The 17,278-nt window shown below is 42.4% G+C and overlaps 1 protein-coding gene across 1 annotated transcript in view; it reads left to right on the top strand.

Annotated features, from left to right (window-relative positions):
• Window positions 1-15,732, top strand: part of CCDC77 (coiled-coil domain containing 77) — a 58,170-nt gene extending 42,438 nt beyond the window's left edge. Inside the window, exons 9-12 of the mRNA XM_077468947.1 lie at window positions 2,676-2,922; window positions 7,568-7,693; window positions 8,283-8,435; window positions 10,947-15,732. Coding sequence (XP_077325073.1) covers window positions 2,676-2,922; window positions 7,568-7,693; window positions 8,283-8,435; window positions 10,947-11,093 — 673 coding nt within the window. The 3' untranslated portion in view covers window positions 11,094-15,732. The remainder of the gene's footprint in view (window positions 1-2,675; window positions 2,923-7,567; window positions 7,694-8,282; window positions 8,436-10,946) is intronic.
• The last annotated feature ends 1,546 nt before the right edge of the window (window positions 15,733-17,278 follow it).

Below are 17,278 nucleotides of genomic sequence, written 5' to 3'. Positions count from 1 at the left end.
ACGTTTTTTATGCTGCTCCCACCTTTCATTATGACACTGCTTGGGGACGTCCCTATGGTCAAGATTAATGGAGCTGTGTCAGTCAGTAACAGAAAAGAGAAAATAGGAATTTTGTACTTTCCGTAAAATCCTTTTCTCTGAAGTTCACTGACTGACACAGCACCCTCCCCTCCTATTGGTTTACGTTTATACTGCTTGTTGATGTACTGAGCTGCAGGAAGCAGGCTGAGGGGATGTTATTGGAGGGACCGCCCCCTGGGCGGAACTGTAAAGTTCTATTTTTGTCACATGTATAACATGTTCTGCCTAGTCCTCTCCTGAAGGTGGCTTAACAACCCTGTGGTCAAGATTAATGGAGATGTCAGTGAACTTCAGAGAAGGATTTTACGGTGAGTACAAAAATCCCCTTTTTTTTTTTGCCTGTATTCATATGTGGAATTTTGGCCAATATCTAGACATTTGAATTGATCAAGGAGCTTGGCCTGTACAATTCACATTCCTATGGATCCTTCCCTTGGGTTGGTATTACCGCAATCGGAGCCTCGCGCATGAATACTGGAAGTATACCTTCCTAACATTATACACTCTTGGTAACAAACGTGCAAATACATATAGCTATACACTTGAAAGAGTCCAATGTGATAAGTAAAAAAAATAAGTCCACAGATGGCAGCTGGAATATGCTGTAGATCCTGATAAGTGGATGACCACATTAGGACATCAGTGGGAGGACAATTGTGAAGAGTGGATGATAGGAACAAAACCAACACCAACATATCTTACCAGAGCTATTGTCCTCAACAAGGCATACACCTACTGAGTCATCGGGGCTTGTGATGAAACCACACCAATACAAGGAACGAGCCTTGCTGATCTCAATGTGTGAACTTGCCATCTGTTTTTCAAGCGCTTTTTATCTACTCTATTTTTAATAAATATCAATTGTTATATGGAACTTCTGTTTCATTTTTGGTTGCATCTTTTGAGCACACGGGAAAGATTTGGTCAAACCCCCTCTGAGTTTTCCTTCTTTGTTGGGAGCCATTTGAATGACAGTGTGATCATCATTCTTTGGTGCCATTAGTTGTAGATGTTTGTTGTATTGGCGTTGTTTCACCACAAGCCCTGATGACTCAGTAGGCGTATGCCAGTCCAATAGCTCTGGTAAGTCTTCTATATGTTGGTGGTGGTTTTGCTCCTATCCTCCCCTCTTCACAATTGTCCTCCCACTGATGTCCTATGGTGGTCATCCACTTCAGGATCTACATCATATTCCAGCTGCTGTCTGTGGACTTTATTTATTCACTTATCACGTTGTGGACTCTTTCAAGTGTATACATATATGTATTTGCACGTTTGTTACCAAGAGTGTATAATGTTTTTATATTCACATATTTATTTTTTCACTCTTTAATTTTTTATTTTGTGAATCAAACGGCCTGATCTTATATGACCGTTTCTATTTAGTGTTGCACATATACCCATTATTTTTACTTGCAATTGTCTCTTGCTGTGCTGACTGCTGATTCTTTTTTTCAGGTGACAGCACGGTATCTTTCACTTTTTCAACTAGCAAGTTTTATTATTTTAAAATACAAAACGTATGCACTTATCCTTTTTCTTTACTATTGACCTCTAAGGCTGTGTTACTTACTCTAGACTTCTGAACTCTACAATATATGCCAACTTTACTGCTAACCTCTAAACTCTTTTACTTAACTTTGGTCTGATCCCTACCCACGGTGTTTATTACAGACCTGTGTGTTTTTTATTTTTTTTCTGACCTCGGTACTTTGCATTTTTATGACCCCCCCCCTGAACTCTTGTTATCCACTTATCTCTGCTTTTGTGCAAGGCACCATTCACTACTTGTTCCCTGACAGCATAGGGCACCCCATTCTCAAATCCTGTGAGGGAGTGGGGGTGTGGCAGATCCACAGGGCATGTCTATGTGCACACAGCTGGCTTGGGAGTGCACCCAGGTGCTCATTCAGCACGCAGCTTGCTTAGGGGGCGTTTGGAGGAGAAGACAGCACGGGTAAGTATAACATTTGCAATGGGTCATATCCCCACTTCAAATACTACTCTGGGTCTGCCCAGTGTTGTTTGCTTATTGGAAACGGATCTCCTTATCTAGTTCTATACCCCATACCACTGAGATATACCTTCTTGGCATTCTGGATGAAGAAATATGGGAATGGTAGACTAGAATCTTTCTAAAAGAAACCTTGTTTATGGAATGCAAAATAGCCGTTTTAATAGATGTAGTTCAATACTACGTTTTATCCAGTGGATATCAAATAATCCTGCATGAGAGGATTACAGTGTCTATGATAATCAAAACTTTCCACTTAAACTTTTGGGATACCTGGAATAAATTGGCACTCCCTTCCTTTCATAAGAGGCAATATTCAATAATTGTAATGGACCGCCTAAGTACCCAAGGGGCCAGTTCTGTGGGCTTCGTATTATATTTGTAGTTATTGGCCTTCATCGGGGAGGTCTAAGAGATGGAGGCTTGTTTATATGTTTTATGTGTAATCATTTCAGTCACTGTTTATTGCCATGCTGTAAATTAAAATTGATTGGGACTGTATACATTTGCATGGTTGACAATCCTGTGTATGCGTTATATTTGCAATAAACCATTTAAAAAAATAATCTGCCATCTGTAGGTTGAACAAGACTCAGAAGCTCCTCTATGAGAGCACCAGGGATTTTTTACAGCTGAAGTTTGAAGGTCGTGCCAACGAGAAGTCCTGGATGGCAGAAAAGGACCGAATTCTGCAGGAACTTGATCGTTGCCGGGAGCAGCTGACGTTGAGCTGTGACCCGGATCGGGAGAGAGAGCAGGAGATGGTAATCTTTAGACTGTCGCAGTCTGAGAAAGCAGCTCGGACATCGCGGAGTGAGGAAGTCAAGGTGATCATATAGTGCTGTGCAGTCTCTAAAAGCTATGGGCATGGGATTTTGGAGGGTGGGGGAGTAGGGATTTATAACTATACGAAGGTTGATTTTCTAAACTTTTTTTTCCTTAATCATGCATTAAGATACAGCTTATAACATGCACCCCAACTTTAGGAGGGAATTTTAAGGAAATTAAACTCACATTTAAATGCCCGTCAATGCAGCCTTATCGGTGTCCATCTGCAGCATTGTCCATCATTGCAGCCTTGTCATGCAGCCTTGTCAGTGTAGTTTGCAGCCTTGCCGTTTTAAAAATTGCGCCGCCGAGATACGGAGTCGGATGTCCTTTGTATCTCGGCGGTTCACGTGGGACTGCGAGAGCGGCAGAAAGCCGCCGTGAGGCTCACAATTGGCGTATAACACGCACCTGCAATTTCCCCCTGATTTTAAGGGGAAAAGTGCGCTTATTTTAAATACGGTAGTATCTCACAAAAGTGAGTACACCCCTAACGTTTTTTGTAAATATTTTATTATATCTTTTAATGTGACAACACTGAAGAAATTACACTTTGCTACAATGTAAAGTAGTGGGTGTACAGCTTGTATAAATTTGCTGTCCGCTCAAAATAACACATTATAACACACAGCCATTAATGTCTAAACTGCTGGCAACAAGTGAGTACACCCCTAAGTGATAATGTCCAAATTGGGCCTAAAGTGTCAATATTTTGTGTGGCCACCATTATTTTTCAGCGTTGTCTTAACCCTCTTGGGAATGGAGTTCCCCAGAGCTTCACAGGTTGCCACTGGAGTCCTCTTCCACTCCTCAATAACGACATCACAAAGCTGGTGAATGTAAGAGACCTTGCGCTCCTCTACCTTCCATTGGAGGATGCCCCACAGATGCTCAATACGGTTTAGGTCTGGAGATGTGCTTGGCCAGTCCATCACCTTTACCCTCAGCTTCTTTAGCAAGGCAGTGGTCATCTTGGAGGTGTGTTTGGGGTCGTTGGCATACTGCCCTGTAGCCCAGTCTTCAAAGGGAGGGGATAATGCTCTGCTTCAGTATGTAACAGTACATGTTGACATTCATGGTTCCCTCAATAAACTGTAGATCCACAGTGACCACAGGACATGGTTCCAGTAATTCATGTCTGCTTGTCTTCAGCAGATGGTTTGCGGGCTTTCTTGTGCATCATCTTTTAGAAGAGGCTTCCTTCTGGGATGACAGCCATGCAGACCAATTTGATGCAGTGTGTGTGGTGTATGGTCTGAGCACTGACAGGCTGACCCCACCCCTTCAACCTCTTCAGCAATGCTGGCAGCACTCATACGTCTTTTTCCCCAAAGTCAACCTCTGCATATGAGGCTGAGCATGTGAACTCAACTTCTTTGGTTGACCATGGCGAGGCCTGTTCTGAGTGGAACCTGTCCTGTTAAACTGCTGTATGGTCTTGGCCACTGTGCTGCAACTCAGTTTCAGGATCTTAGCAATCTTCTTATAGCCTAGGCCATCTTTATGTAGAGCAACAATTCTTTTTTCAGATCCTCAGAGTTCAACATGGCCCCATGAGGTGCCATGTTGAACTTCCAGTGACCAGTTTGAGAGAGTGAAAGCGATAACACCAAATTTAATGCACCTGCTCCCCATTCACACCTGAGACCTTGCAACGAGTCACATGGGAAAATGGCTAATTGGGGCCCAATTTGAAAATTTTCACTTAGGGGTTTACTCACTTTTGTTGCCAGCGGTTTAGACATTAATGGCTGTGTGTTGAGTTATTTTGAGGGGACAGCAAATTTACACTGTTATACAAGCTGTAAACTCACTACTTTATATTGTAGAAAAGTGACATTTCATCAGTGTCACATGAAGAGATATAATATTTACAAAAATGTGAGGGTACTCACTTTTGTGAGATACTGTACGCAGGGTGAAGTGATTCAGGTGCCTTGGGTTATGCTGCCGCCTTCGGAAGATTGGACACTGGCAACAAAACTGTAGGGCAAGCCATTTGACAGTGGGGGCGTCAGACCCTGGCCACTTTAACTTGTAACAAATGACTTATGAAACCCACACTGCACTGTCACCGATATGCGACACTCTTGGCCTCACCCTGCGCAAAGATTTTCCGGCACATGGGACCATCATTTAAGTGTTTGGCAAATGAGAATGATCATCGCTGGATATAGTTGACTACGCATTTAAACCCTTCTACCCCATTGCTGCCACCATATATTTTTATCAAATGTTCAAACTAAAAATTAGCAATAACAATTTACCTAAAATAAACGCCTAACAAACGCTGTCACTACAGACTGTCGCTGGTATATCCAGAGATTTACCTTATAATGGCGCTTATTAAAAAGTTAAGGGTTTTTTAAGAGCTGTGTTAGTGCATTAAAGACAATATTTACTATTTTGGAATTATTGTTTATTTAAAACAGTTAAATGCTGTTAGCTATTTACAGGAAAAAAGACGATAATACAACAGAGCATAAAAAAGGGCTTGAATGAATGGGTTTGGCAAAGTCCAATCATCATGCAAGATGGATCGTTGGCTCTCCTAGATCTTTGCTGATGTTCCTTTTGATGGTAAAAGGAGAGCTCCAGACTGCTGATGCAGTCCCTCTTTTCTGGTCCTTTAAGCGTCTAGACAGGATTGATCTGACCGCTGAGGTAGTCTGAGGAGTGGCCCATGGGATGTCACTTTGTATATGTCCATGTAGTGGCCACTCCCTTAAATACAGTTTAATGCAGGTATTAATGTCTTTCAATGTCTTACAGGTTGCATTTTGTTAACTTGTATATTGTCCAGCATGGAATTTCCACACCATAGATTCTGAACATGATATCCCTCAGCATTTTCGCCTTCTGTATACAATACCCTAGTCGCATGTGATCCTGATCTGTTCATTATTTTCTTCCACATTTAAATCTGTAATTAGTAGTTATGTAGCTGTATCATGTCTGATTGTTAGTAGGCGTGGAGGTTGTCAGCAGACCCAGACATTCTGCAATGTTCTCTCTAGACCTCCTGTCAAGGCATCAATTGGATAAGTGCTGCTTTTAGCAAATCTGTGTTTTAGTTATGTGCTAAGTAATGGTATAGCAGAATGGTTACTAGTGTTGCCTGAGTTGGAATAAAGTAAGTGTTGCTCTAAACGATCTTTATGCAACAAATGCAAATTACCTCATGATAAAATCTTGTGCTAACACACAAAATATTAAAGCACGATCTTCCCCATGTGCTTCCAAAATAGGTATAAAAAAAAAATCTAATTGTAAACATACATATAAGACTTCCAGTGTATTTAATTGGGGTGTTGGCACAGGAATGCTTGTCACTTATTGGTTTAAGATATTATATGTTGATTATATGTGGGAACACATTTAGAATGTTTACAGCAGCTTTTAACATGTACAAAGGTGTTTTTGGAAGAGAAGTGGTATCACAGGAGCAACCACATATAAAATATTCCTGAGTTGCAATAGCAGGTCCTTTTGAAATCCCAGACCCTTGTAGAAATGTGACTGGAGATGGGATTATGGAAAGGAATTCACTGCTGGTATGTGTCCCTATTCTGCAAAAATGTCGTCATGGCTAACTTTGCAATTCTGAACATGGCTGCCTGTCCTCACACAGCCATTTGGGATGCCCAGTCCACATTATCACAAAGCCCAGTATAATCCCTCCCATTCCCATCTTGCTCCAGTTATTTGCAAGTGTTCTTAGAAGAACTAACATTTTCTAATCTGAGACAAGTAAACACTTTACTTTCCATTTTATCTAGATTTATCTAGATTTTTTTTTTTAGCAAGTCTCTACAGTGGTTGCTGCTCTAGCACAGCTGCTTTCCCAAAGGGTCATTGAAAGATTCAAAAATTATCTACTAGGGCAAGGGGGTATTCACATCATACTGGATCTAAAGGTTCTCAACACATTTATTTTGGTACTAAAATTTCATATGCAGTATGCCAGGTGAGTCATTGCTTCCCTCCATTTGTGAGATCCTTTGGTCTCAATGGTCCTAAAGGATGCCTAATTGCATGTTCCTGTATTTGCGGCATATCAACACTATCTGCATTTTACAGTGGCTTAAAAACCATTAGTTTGCCCTTTTCTTTGATCTGTCCAGTGCACTTTCGGTCTTCACCAAGGTCCTAACCCCTGTATTCAGTTTTTGCTCTCAGGGCACCCCACATAGTGGGATACCTGGGCAACCTCCTTCTGAGGAAAGTTGGCACAGACTTTACCGGCCCAGTGTCCAATGGACTGTTCAAATTCAAGGTTTGAGTGGATCCCAAACCTCCAGTAGCTAGGGCTGAAATAGACTCGTCGCTTTTTACCCAGTAAAAAAAAAAAGTTTAGAGTAGAAAGATGAATTTCTGCAATGTTTCTATTGCTGTCTGCACCTTCCTGTCTTAGTGACAGCTGCTATCCTGGAATGTTTTGCATGGGCAGTACAAAGATTGGAAGTGAAGAAAAATCTCCCCAGTGGTGGTAGACATCCATAAAAAACATGAAAGATATTTTAAATCTTCTCCAATCTTTCCCAGGCTAAAAAATATTTGGTAGGAATGACACTTAATGCCTTCCACAATGTATTCGCCTTGACTTTTATCACTAGAGCTTTCCTGTTTTCTTGTGACTTGTAGAGCCTCACAGAACAGCTCTCACAGGCTCACCGGCTGGCAGACATGTACCGAGAGCAGTGCGTGACACTGGAGGACGAGCTGGCAAAGATCCGGGAGGAAGGAGACGTTGGACGGGAGATATTCAAGGTAAGATCTTTATAGGGAGATTTATGAGTATGGTAATCTTAAATACTTCAAAACGAATTGTACACAAACATAATACAGATATTCTGAGGATTGATCTGCAATATGGAATTTAAGATATGTGTCAACAAACTACACAGTACAGTAACCAATAGATACTGTTTTCTCCACTCAGAACATAGAGCTTAGCTGATCTTCTAATAAGATGACCTTTGGTTAATATTTGCTTATTCCTGGTTTACGTAAGTTGTATAGAAAGTTCTGGACTTATAAGTTTTGCATAGAATTTAACAGTTCACACGTCAACTATATGTAGCTAGTGAAGGTAATTGAAATGATTGGTCCAGCTCAGAACAAATCTCTTAGCTGAGACTTCTGTACATTCCAGAAGCAAAAGGCAAGCATAACTTTCATACCTCGCATTCCAGCTGTTCCTATCACAGCCCCCTTTTAGTTATGTTGTAAAATAAATTGGCATAATTATATTCTAGGCTTTGTATTTAAAGTGGAACTCTGAGGATTGTCATACTCTTCAAAAGCCCTATGGTTTCTCCCCCTAGCCCGTTACTAATCCCTTTTTTTTTTTTCTCAGGAACGTTCTGACAAGGTTGCCAAACGTCTTCAGCTTATGACCCAGCGCTATGAAGCTCTGGAGAAACGTCGTAACATGGAGGTTGAGGGATTTAAAACAGACATCAAACTTCTCCGCCAGCGGCTGCGAGATGTGGAAAAGCAGCTTTTCAAGGTGAGGGCAAAGGGGAGCCTGCTTCCTCACAAGTTATGCAGGTGGCAATGATATGAGGGCTCATTCAGCATCTGCTGCATTGCCACGGTTCCCCTAATAGTAAGCTGTTCTACTCATGGCTTATTACAGGGCTTGGTCTCTCAGCTGCCCAGGTCACAGGCAGCAACACATGCAGGGTGGATCACATCCCTGAATTGACATCTCCACTTTGCTCAGCCTAGGAAGGAGTCTTGTCCCACTCACTGATCTAGGCTATGTAAAGCGTGGAGGCAAAAAAGTGGTCACCTGATCTGCAAAACAAGAATTATGAAAACGTAGCTTAAAAAAAAATCCCTACAGCTTTAGTCGCATCTCACCTGTAATGAAATATGTTCCACATTGTGTAGGCTTTTGGATCCTGGCAAAATCTCCTATGCAGGGATACCTTGTCCTATTCCGGTCTACCAGAAAAATAAATCCAGGACCAAGTTGCCTGCACAATTTGGGAGATGCTTCATTACAGGTACATGATGTGACTAAAACTGTAGAATTTTATTTATTTTTTTTAAACTTCAGCTTAAAGCTGAGCTCTAGGCTCCTTCAGAAAAAATAAGTCAGCAGCTACAAATACTGTAGCTGCTGACTTTTAATATTACGACACTTGCCTGTCCACGAATTCAGCAGTGAGACAATTAAGTTACAAGCACTAATCTGCCTATAAAGCAGCTGACAAACGCTTCTCCTCCTCTCCCTCCCGTGGCTGTCCTCCTCTCCCTCCCTGCTGAAATCTATACAGGGAGATCGGTACTTGTAACTGCCCACCACCCCCCCCCCCCCCACTGCTGCAACGACCATCCCTGACTGTCCCCGTGTACTTCTCTGGTCCATCTCTCATCCCGGATCTGTCAGGTTGGAGAGCGGAGGAAGGAGCCGGTATATCTGTAATTTACTGTCTACTTCCTTTCCTGAATGAACAAATTCAGTGATCACTGACTGTCCTTTCATAATTGAGCAAAGTAACCTGTGTTTAATATGCTTGTTTATGAATGAACAGGAGCCTCTGTCTTGGTCCATCTTCAGTGCAGCTGAGGCTGCAGAGAAAGGGACTGGGGAATCTGTCCTCAGTCCTATTCCCTGTCTCAAAGGGGCAATGTCAGGGATCCCCTGATATTGCATCAAGCCCCCTCAACAGGGCTGAAAAAAGAGGACATTTGTAATACATAATTAAAGTGCGGTTGCACACCCAAAAAAAAATCATTAAAATTCATTAAAAAAAATCTTTTGAAATGTATTTTTTTTTTTTTTTTTTTAAGTCGCCTCTAAATGCCTGTTGCTAGGGGGTCCCTTGTAGTCTGCCTCCTTCAGTGCTTGGGCTGGTGACATCACTTCCCCCTCTGCGCAGGAAGGGCTCAGCTCTGGCCCTTCCCTCCTGTCAGTCATCTGGCACACGTGACAGGTCCCCGATGACTGCGCGGCCAATCTCGGCGCCGCTCGTGCATGCTCAGTAGGTGCCCGGCTTTGAAGCCCACAGTTACAATGCCGGCGCTGCCGAGGGGGGCGAGCGCGGCTTCGTTCCCCCGCATCGCTGGACCCTGGAACAGGTAAGTGCCCCCCCAAATTAGATTGTAAAAAAGAAACAAAAAAAAAAAAACGAATAACAAATATATTAACTGTTAAAAAAATAAAAACTACTGATACAATCCACTGCCAGCCTCGTCCCCCAAAAAAGAATATATGTTGCACATGCATGTGTGACATAGTTTGTAAATGGGACCCTACTGTTCCTAATGGTGGCTCCAATATAACTAGACCAACATGCTCAGCTTAAATGAGCACTGTATATACAATAAAATCCTTGCAAAACTATTAATAGTTTTCATAATCCCATACATACCTGTGCTAAATACAAAAGAAGTTCTAGACAGGCGCCCTCCGAATACAGCCTTTATTAGTAAAAAAATCCAACAGATTCAAGCCACGGGAAAAAAATGGGACAAACGGGCTGACGCCTTTCACTCTTAACAGTGCTTAGTCATGGGTGTGAAACGTGTCAGTAGTTTGTCCCAATTTTTTGCTTTGACTTGTATTTGGTGGACTTTTTACTAGTAAAGGCTATATTCCAGAGTGCGGCTGTCCAGAACTTCCTTTTTTGCCTCCTGTTGCTGTATGCTTAGCCGCCACCTGGTGTTCCAGTTCCGAGAAGAGTTCTACATCCATATTTCCACCTGGAGCGGTGATCCCTTTCCCTTCCCCTAAATTTTATATATTTGGCATTGTATAACTCCCATGAAGCCCCTTAGTCAATTTACAGCTATGATGGGCTAAAATAAGTAATTCATCGTTTTCTGCTGAGCCGGAGAAACGGCATGATACCCAGCCAGAGAGTTTGGCTATGGCAACCTTCATATTTCTCTTGGATCTTCTTTTCAGCCAGTTTGTGACTGGTAGAAATGATCTTTTGGGAGTTGTAGACTTTTTGGGGTTTGTGGAACTGTAACACTACTTCATCCTGCAATTTCCAAATATCTGCAGGTCACGCTGAACATTGGCCCTGACCAGGATCTGGCAATCCTCGGTGCTGTACGCCAGGGAAACAAGCGTACGCACAAACTCCAGGGAGAACTGCGCAACTTGAAGGCCAAGATATATGGCCTGGAGAACGAGCTTCGAATTGGCTAAATAGAGTGGTCTAAGTTTAAGAGGATTTTCCATAAGACTGTACAAACAAGCTGTTTTACAACATTCACTGTGGTCTGTGCAGATGAGGCTTATTTGATGTGTTTCCAGTTATGAGTTGTTTGCGTTGCCTATCATTCTGAAAATGCAGAGGGCCACCTAATGGGCAAGAACCTTTTTAGCCCATAATTTTGCTCATGCAGTGTGTCTCTGGGTTGCAGGCTGGCCCACCGAACCGATTTGAAGAAGACCTAAACTCTCTATAAAACTGTGAAAAAGAAAACATTAATGTGGTAGTAAAAAAAAAAAAAAAAAAAAAAAGAAAGGAAAAAAATCCTTATGAAAGGATTATTAAATTGTCTAACAAGGTGTGCCCTTTATTTTCTAGTGTTTCATTATAGATATAACTTATTAATCCTGCAAGTTACTTTCAGTTCTGGATTTACGGACAACCGTCTGCAGGGTGATCTAGCCTCTTCAGTGTTGTTGCCTCAGTGTATGCCTGTTCTTTGTTCTGTTCGGTCTCTTTCAGCTTCTAGCTGCCCACAAACGGGCAGCAATGCCTGCAACAGGACTGTTTAGTCTACATGATTGACAGCTTTCTCTTTCGTTTATTGACAGACACAGCGCTCCATTATTCAGAACCATATGGTTATATTGCCCCCTACATGAGTAAGACACTAGGCAGAAAAAAGACTTGGCTATGCCTATGGGCAATCCTAGGTGATATACATCCCCCTCGCTACTCCCTGGGGTGGTCGGTCCCTCTGGGGTTCTCCTCCACGCCCCCCCCCCCCTGCCCCGGGCAAGGCCCAGGTCTCTGGCTTAGGTGCTTCGGACACTCTGTACACCCCCTCCAGGGTTGTCACTATGGGGGGGGGACCTTGGCACCTGCTGGATGGTTGGGTGGGTGACCAGGCATCCACAGATCCATGGCCCTCCACTAATTTAGGTTGCAGCCTACCGAGCACTCGCAGCGGGTGGCCAAAAATTTAGGCCGTGGCTATTGCGGCCTACTGACCGGGAGATGTGTGGGGCAGCCCTAGAGCAGGCAGCAAGGTCACCGCTTTCCGTTGTGGGCATCCGCCCTTCTTCCTTGGCTCTAGACTGGTCCGGTCCCCCACTGACCTGTGCGGAGGGCGGTCGAAAATTTAGCTTGTGGATTTTGCAGCCTATTAGTCCGCACGGCCACGCCAGGCACCTTCCAGGGGTATGGCGCTGTGGGGGCTCCGAGGGAGACCCCTGTGAGGGGCCTTGGTGGATGCCCCTCATAAGGGGCCTCAGCCAATGCTCCCTGTGGAGGGCACAATGGTGCCCCTGTGCAGAGCATATGTAGGTGCCCCTTGTACAGGGTCTCAACCAGTGCCCCCCGTGAGGGGGGGGGGGTCCAGTGGTGCCCAATGTGCGGGGTACCTGTAGGTGTCCCTGTTAGGGGTCCAATGGTGCATCCTGTGTGTGATATCAGTAGGCACCCCAATGTGGGATCTTGGCCAGTGCCCCTTGTGAGAAGCCTTGGTCGACATTCCCTGTGTGTGTGTGGGGCCTAAGGCAGCGGAGGTTACAGTTGGTCTGCAACCTGTCTAGATGGATCAGGCAGACTACGACTCTGGTCTATTCTATCAGAGGTTGGGTTCCTCCTTTCCCCGTTATGGCGCACCCTATTGGCTGCTTGGGCCTTCCATCATCAGGCATCAGCTATGCTGATTTCCAAGGCGGCCACTTGGTCATCGGTGTACACGCTCACAAAATTCGACAACGTGGATGTGCTAGCATCCGAGGATGCTTCTTTTGGCTGCAAGGTGTTGCAGGCTGCTGTTTAAAGGGGCTATTCTCTCTTGATGGGGGTGGTGTTCAGGTTGGACTCCAGTTTGTTTGTGTTGAGCTCTTATTACCTGGTTGGCTCTTGTTAGCCTTGGGATTTTTCGTTGTCTCACCCCTCATGTTTGGCAATGCTTTGGGATGTCCCTATGGTTATGAATAATGAAGTGATGTGTCTGTCAATGAACAAGAGAAAATGGGGTTTTTGACTGTAAAATCTATTTCTCTGAGTTCATTCACAGACACAGCACCCACCCCTTTAAGGAGTTTTGATGCTTCTGACACTGCTTGTTGCTAAACTGAAGGCCTATAATCGGGGGGGGGGGGGGGGTGTATATATTGCCTAGGACTGCCCATAGCCAAGTCATTTTTTTTTTTTTTCTTCTGCCTAGTGTCCTACTTCTATAGGGGGGCGATATAACCCTCTGGTTCTGAATAATGGAACTCTGTCAATGAACTTGGAGAAATGGATTTTACGGTAAGTCAAAAATCACCATTTTTCCTCTACTCTGTTTTGCAAGGCCCGGGGAGGAGGACCTGGGCCATTCAGAGGAGAGGAGAAGCATAGTAGGCATGTTACCTGCACAGATGAAATGGAGGAAAAGAGGGATTTCATCAATGTATATTTTAGCATCTGATGTATTGTGTTTATGGTGTGCCCAAGGAATGACCAGTACAGAGCATCTGAGGAGTTTACAACCACTTAATGAACAGGAAATTCTCTATATTGCACTGTGGAAGGATGGTAAAAACTTTCAGCTCTGCAGTTCATGCCCAGAACCACAAGCAGCAGCAAAGGATGCTGAGAATTATGGGAACGGATAGCTGTGTGAAGTCCTTCAAGTAGATGTGAACCCTAAGGCTCCATGCACACTGGCATGAATGTTGCTTCTACAGGAGTTTTGTGTTCTGCCTGTAGAAGCAGCTCAATGGTATCCTATGTCTCCATGCACATTAGGGCGTTTACAGACCTATTTTGAGCTCAGCGTTTAGAGGCAGGGAAAAAAGAAAACGCTTGGTTCGCATTTCTGATTGGAGCTTACTGGCAGAAAAAAAAGTAACTCTCCCAGACTTGCTTTTAGTCCCCACCCGGAAAGCAGAGACAGCAGAGCAGTTGTCCACGCAGGAGCACTATTGGTAGACAATTGCCACTCAATAACGGGAAGTGCTTAAACAATAACCTCCATGGCAGGATTACCAGGTAGTATTTTAGTGAGAGCTGAAGATTAACAAAATATCCATTACAACTTCTGCACTGTGAGGAGTGTATCTACTGGTGTGGTCATTTGACACTTCAGTATCCTTCATTTGAAGTTCTAGACTTAACCCACAGATCTAGATAAAATCTCTAGTTTTGTACCATTTTTAAAAACACTTGCAGCCGTTCATTGCTGTCCTATTAATACAGACTGATTTATTTTATTTTATTTTATTTTTTTTGAGGGTTTAGATCCGCTTTTACTTTTGCCAATGTACAAAAATGTTTGCCTCCTTTTTTAAATGTTTGTTTTTATCAGATATTTTTTTTTATCTTGGCATATTTATTAAGGTTTAATAATAAAAAAAAAAATCTATCAAATCGCAAAAATTAAAAAAAATCCGTTGTGTAGTTTTGAGTCATGTTTTACTTACTGTTTCTTGTCGGTGGAATTTGTAGTTCCATATCAACTTCAACACCATATGGCCTGAACTACAATTCAGCGTGGATCCCTCAGTAGTGGTTGGAAAAAAAAAATAATAATAATAATTATAGAACTCACCCCTCAGACATTCATTTCTGCCACTAGATGTTGCCAGTCTTCTAGGTTGAATGACAGCCAGCCTCATTCTACCTCCCTTCCTCCGAGTCTTCCTGGGATCAGAATTGTACTGTTCTGAAGGGAGCTGACATGTCATTTTGTGTGCGTTCAATGCAGGAGTAAGGACCGCCCACCACTGCCAAAGGAGGACTAGTTATGCCACATGATTGGTCACAAGTTATTTGGTAAAAGGTATGGGTGTATGGCTGTCTTTGGCACACAACTTCATTGGGAAGGTAAGTACAATCATGTGAAAGTACCTACACCCTATGGAGATTGACTGACTGACTTTTTTTTTTTTTTTTTTGTTTCCAATGGATTTGAATTGGCTCTTGAATAAAATAGTTTCCACAGATAAAGATGATATACTTGAACAAATGACAAAATGTACATAGTGGGGGGGAAATTAACAACGTTGCACAGCTCTTCTCAAGTTAGAAAATGGAGCAGAAGTTGCTCCTTATTAACAAGGGGCACAAGCCCCTTGTTGGGAGCGATCACTTCTCTATTCTGTGGTTATAACGGGCACAGGACCAAGAAAGAAGAAATTGATCTGTATTCTCAGAGTCAAGGAAGGAGGATGGTGTGTGTGAACCTTGTGTAAATCATTGCATGAGCATAGGGGCATGTGCGCTGACTACTGACAGCTCGCACCCCATATGACAGGGTCACATTTGGTGGGAATCTGCTTCAGTTTTCTATATGGGAAAACTGCTGCATTTCCTCTAGTAAAAAAAAGCAGGTCTATCTGCTTTTGGTAATGTGGCAGAGGGTGTTAATTCCCCAAAGTGTATTTTATTCTCCCACATTGGAGGTCAATGATTAAAACCTCCTTGGGTAGTATGCAAGTGCGAACTGTCCTAAATTTCAGATATCGAGGTGCGATGTCCTAATGCCAAGATCAATAGAGCTCCCTAAGCTGCTCAGTTTGTGGATGCCTGGCACAGGATGTAAAACGACTGACAAATTATTTCAAATTAATAATTTCACTGTAAGGCAGAACAAGGTAAAAATGTCTATTGTTTCTCCTTGATTTTATATATATATATATATATATATATATATATATATATATATATATATATAATAAATAATATTGGTTGATGTGTAGTGGCGCTGGCAACACAGATCGTTGTCCCAGTACTCTTCTGAGTCTATAAAGTTTTTTTGATGAATGTAAGGGGCAGGTTTGTCAGAGGGTACATCTCAGAACGCAGTACTGTCCCACCTTGATTGTAGAGTTTGTGATATGGCACTGTGTTACTTTAACTGACAATTGCACGGCCCTGTGCTGCTGTACCCAAAATAAATGAGTGTCTTGCGCTGTTTACAAAAAAAAAAAAAATGTGTGTGTGTGCATATAATTTTACTTTCTGCTATAAAAACATCCTTAAAAAAAAAATAAAAAATAAATTCTGATGTCTTTTTATCAATTTAGGCCAATATCTATTTAGCTGCTTATTTTTGGTAGAAGAAAAAATTCCAATGACCATATATTGATTGGTTTAAGCAAAAGTTATAGCATCTACAAACTGTGGGATATATTTATTTTATTTTATTTATTTTTTTTGCTAGTAATATCAGTGACTTATAGTGGGACTATTGCGGTGGACAAATTGAACACTAACTGACACTTTTTTTTGGACTACTGACATTACAGTGATCAGTGCTAAAAAATATGCACTGTCACTGTACTAACATACATTGCTCTGCACACATCATATTGCTCTGCAGAATTGAGCACAAAAAAAAGGGACCAGTGTCAGGACTGGAAGCATTTGCCCCCCTTAAGGACCAGAACTTTATTTTTTTAGACTTTGGCACTGCACTTCTTTAACTGGTAATTGCGCGGTCATGCAATTCTGTATACAAAGTTTGTGTCCTTATTTCCCCCAACAAACTTTTTTTTTTTTTTTTGGTGATATTTGATCACCTCCTGGGATTTTTTACTTTTTTGTGCAGGGGGGTACAAAAAAAAAACAACCAAACCTCAAATTTTAGTCATACATTTAGGCCAAAAAATATTCAGCCACGTCTTGGGTAAAAAAAAAAAAAAAAAATTGATAAGCATGTATTTATTGATTTGCACAAAGTTATAGAGTCTACAAAACTATGGTACGTTTTCTGGAATTTACGCAGCTTTTAGTTTATGGCTGCCGATCTAATATCTTGAGGTGCTAAAATCGTAAGACAGTACACAATCCCCCCAAATGACCCCATTTTGTAAAGTAGACACCCCAAGGAATTTGCTGAGAGGCATGTTGAATATTTTATTTCTTTGTCACAAGTGATTGAAAAATGACCAAAAAATAATGTACACAAAGTTGTCACTTAATGATATATTGCTCACACATGCTATGGGCATATGAAATTACACCCCAAAATACATTCTGCTGCTTCTCTTGAGTACAGGGATATCCCTTGTGTGAGACTTTTTGGGAGCCCAGCTGCGTACAGGACCTGAAAACCAATCACCGCATTCGGGCTAAGGGAGTAAAATGTGTGCAGAGCAATATATCTGTTGAGCTGAGGGGGAATGTCAATGCAGCGGCCACTCGGGTGCGGGAGATG

The sequence above is a fragment of the Lithobates pipiens genome, unplaced genomic scaffold (assembly GCF_037356315.1).
Source record: "Lithobates pipiens isolate NorthernLeopardFrog02 unplaced genomic scaffold, aLitPip1_a1.2 Scaffold_8, whole genome shotgun sequence".
In the NCBI taxonomy this organism is placed as follows: Eukaryota; Metazoa; Chordata; class Amphibia; order Anura; family Ranidae; genus Lithobates; species Lithobates pipiens.
The sequence above is the reverse complement of the archived record's forward strand: the minus strand, read 5'-3'. Positions and strand labels throughout refer to the sequence as shown.